The following is a 302-nucleotide window of genomic DNA, read 5'->3' on the forward strand; positions in this document are numbered from 1 at the left end:
AAAAAAAAAGACATATTCCCCCTATAAAAAGTAAAAGGCACATTCCCGTCGACTGATCCACAGCCCCACTACCTCAGCTTAAAGTATTTACAAAGACTCGATTTTTTGTGACCCAGGAGGACGTGCTGAGCCTCGAGCTACGCGGAGGGCGGCCGAGGCTGATGCTGGACCTCGGCAGCAGCCCGATCCTCCTCGAACCCGCCCACGCCCACGCCGCCCCCAATCTGGCCGACGGGCGCTGGCACCGCCTCGACGTCGTCTGGGGCCACCATGTGAGTAGAGGAGGGGGAGGGGGGGGCGTA

At 59.9% G+C, this 302-nt stretch overlaps 1 protein-coding gene across 1 annotated transcript in view; it reads left to right on the forward strand.

The window, feature by feature from the left end:
* Positions 1-302, forward strand: part of LOC119586935 (putative neural-cadherin 2) — a gene marked incomplete at its 5' end in the record, with an annotated part of 72205 nt that overhangs the window by 43939 nt on the left and 27964 nt on the right. The window contains 1 exon segment of the mRNA XM_037935667.1: positions 117-272. Coding sequence (XP_037791595.1) covers positions 117-272 — 156 coding nt within the window.

This window comes from Penaeus monodon, chromosome 22 (assembly GCF_015228065.2).
Source record: "Penaeus monodon isolate SGIC_2016 chromosome 22, NSTDA_Pmon_1, whole genome shotgun sequence".
Lineage (NCBI taxonomy): Eukaryota > Metazoa > Arthropoda > Malacostraca > Decapoda > Penaeidae > Penaeus > Penaeus monodon.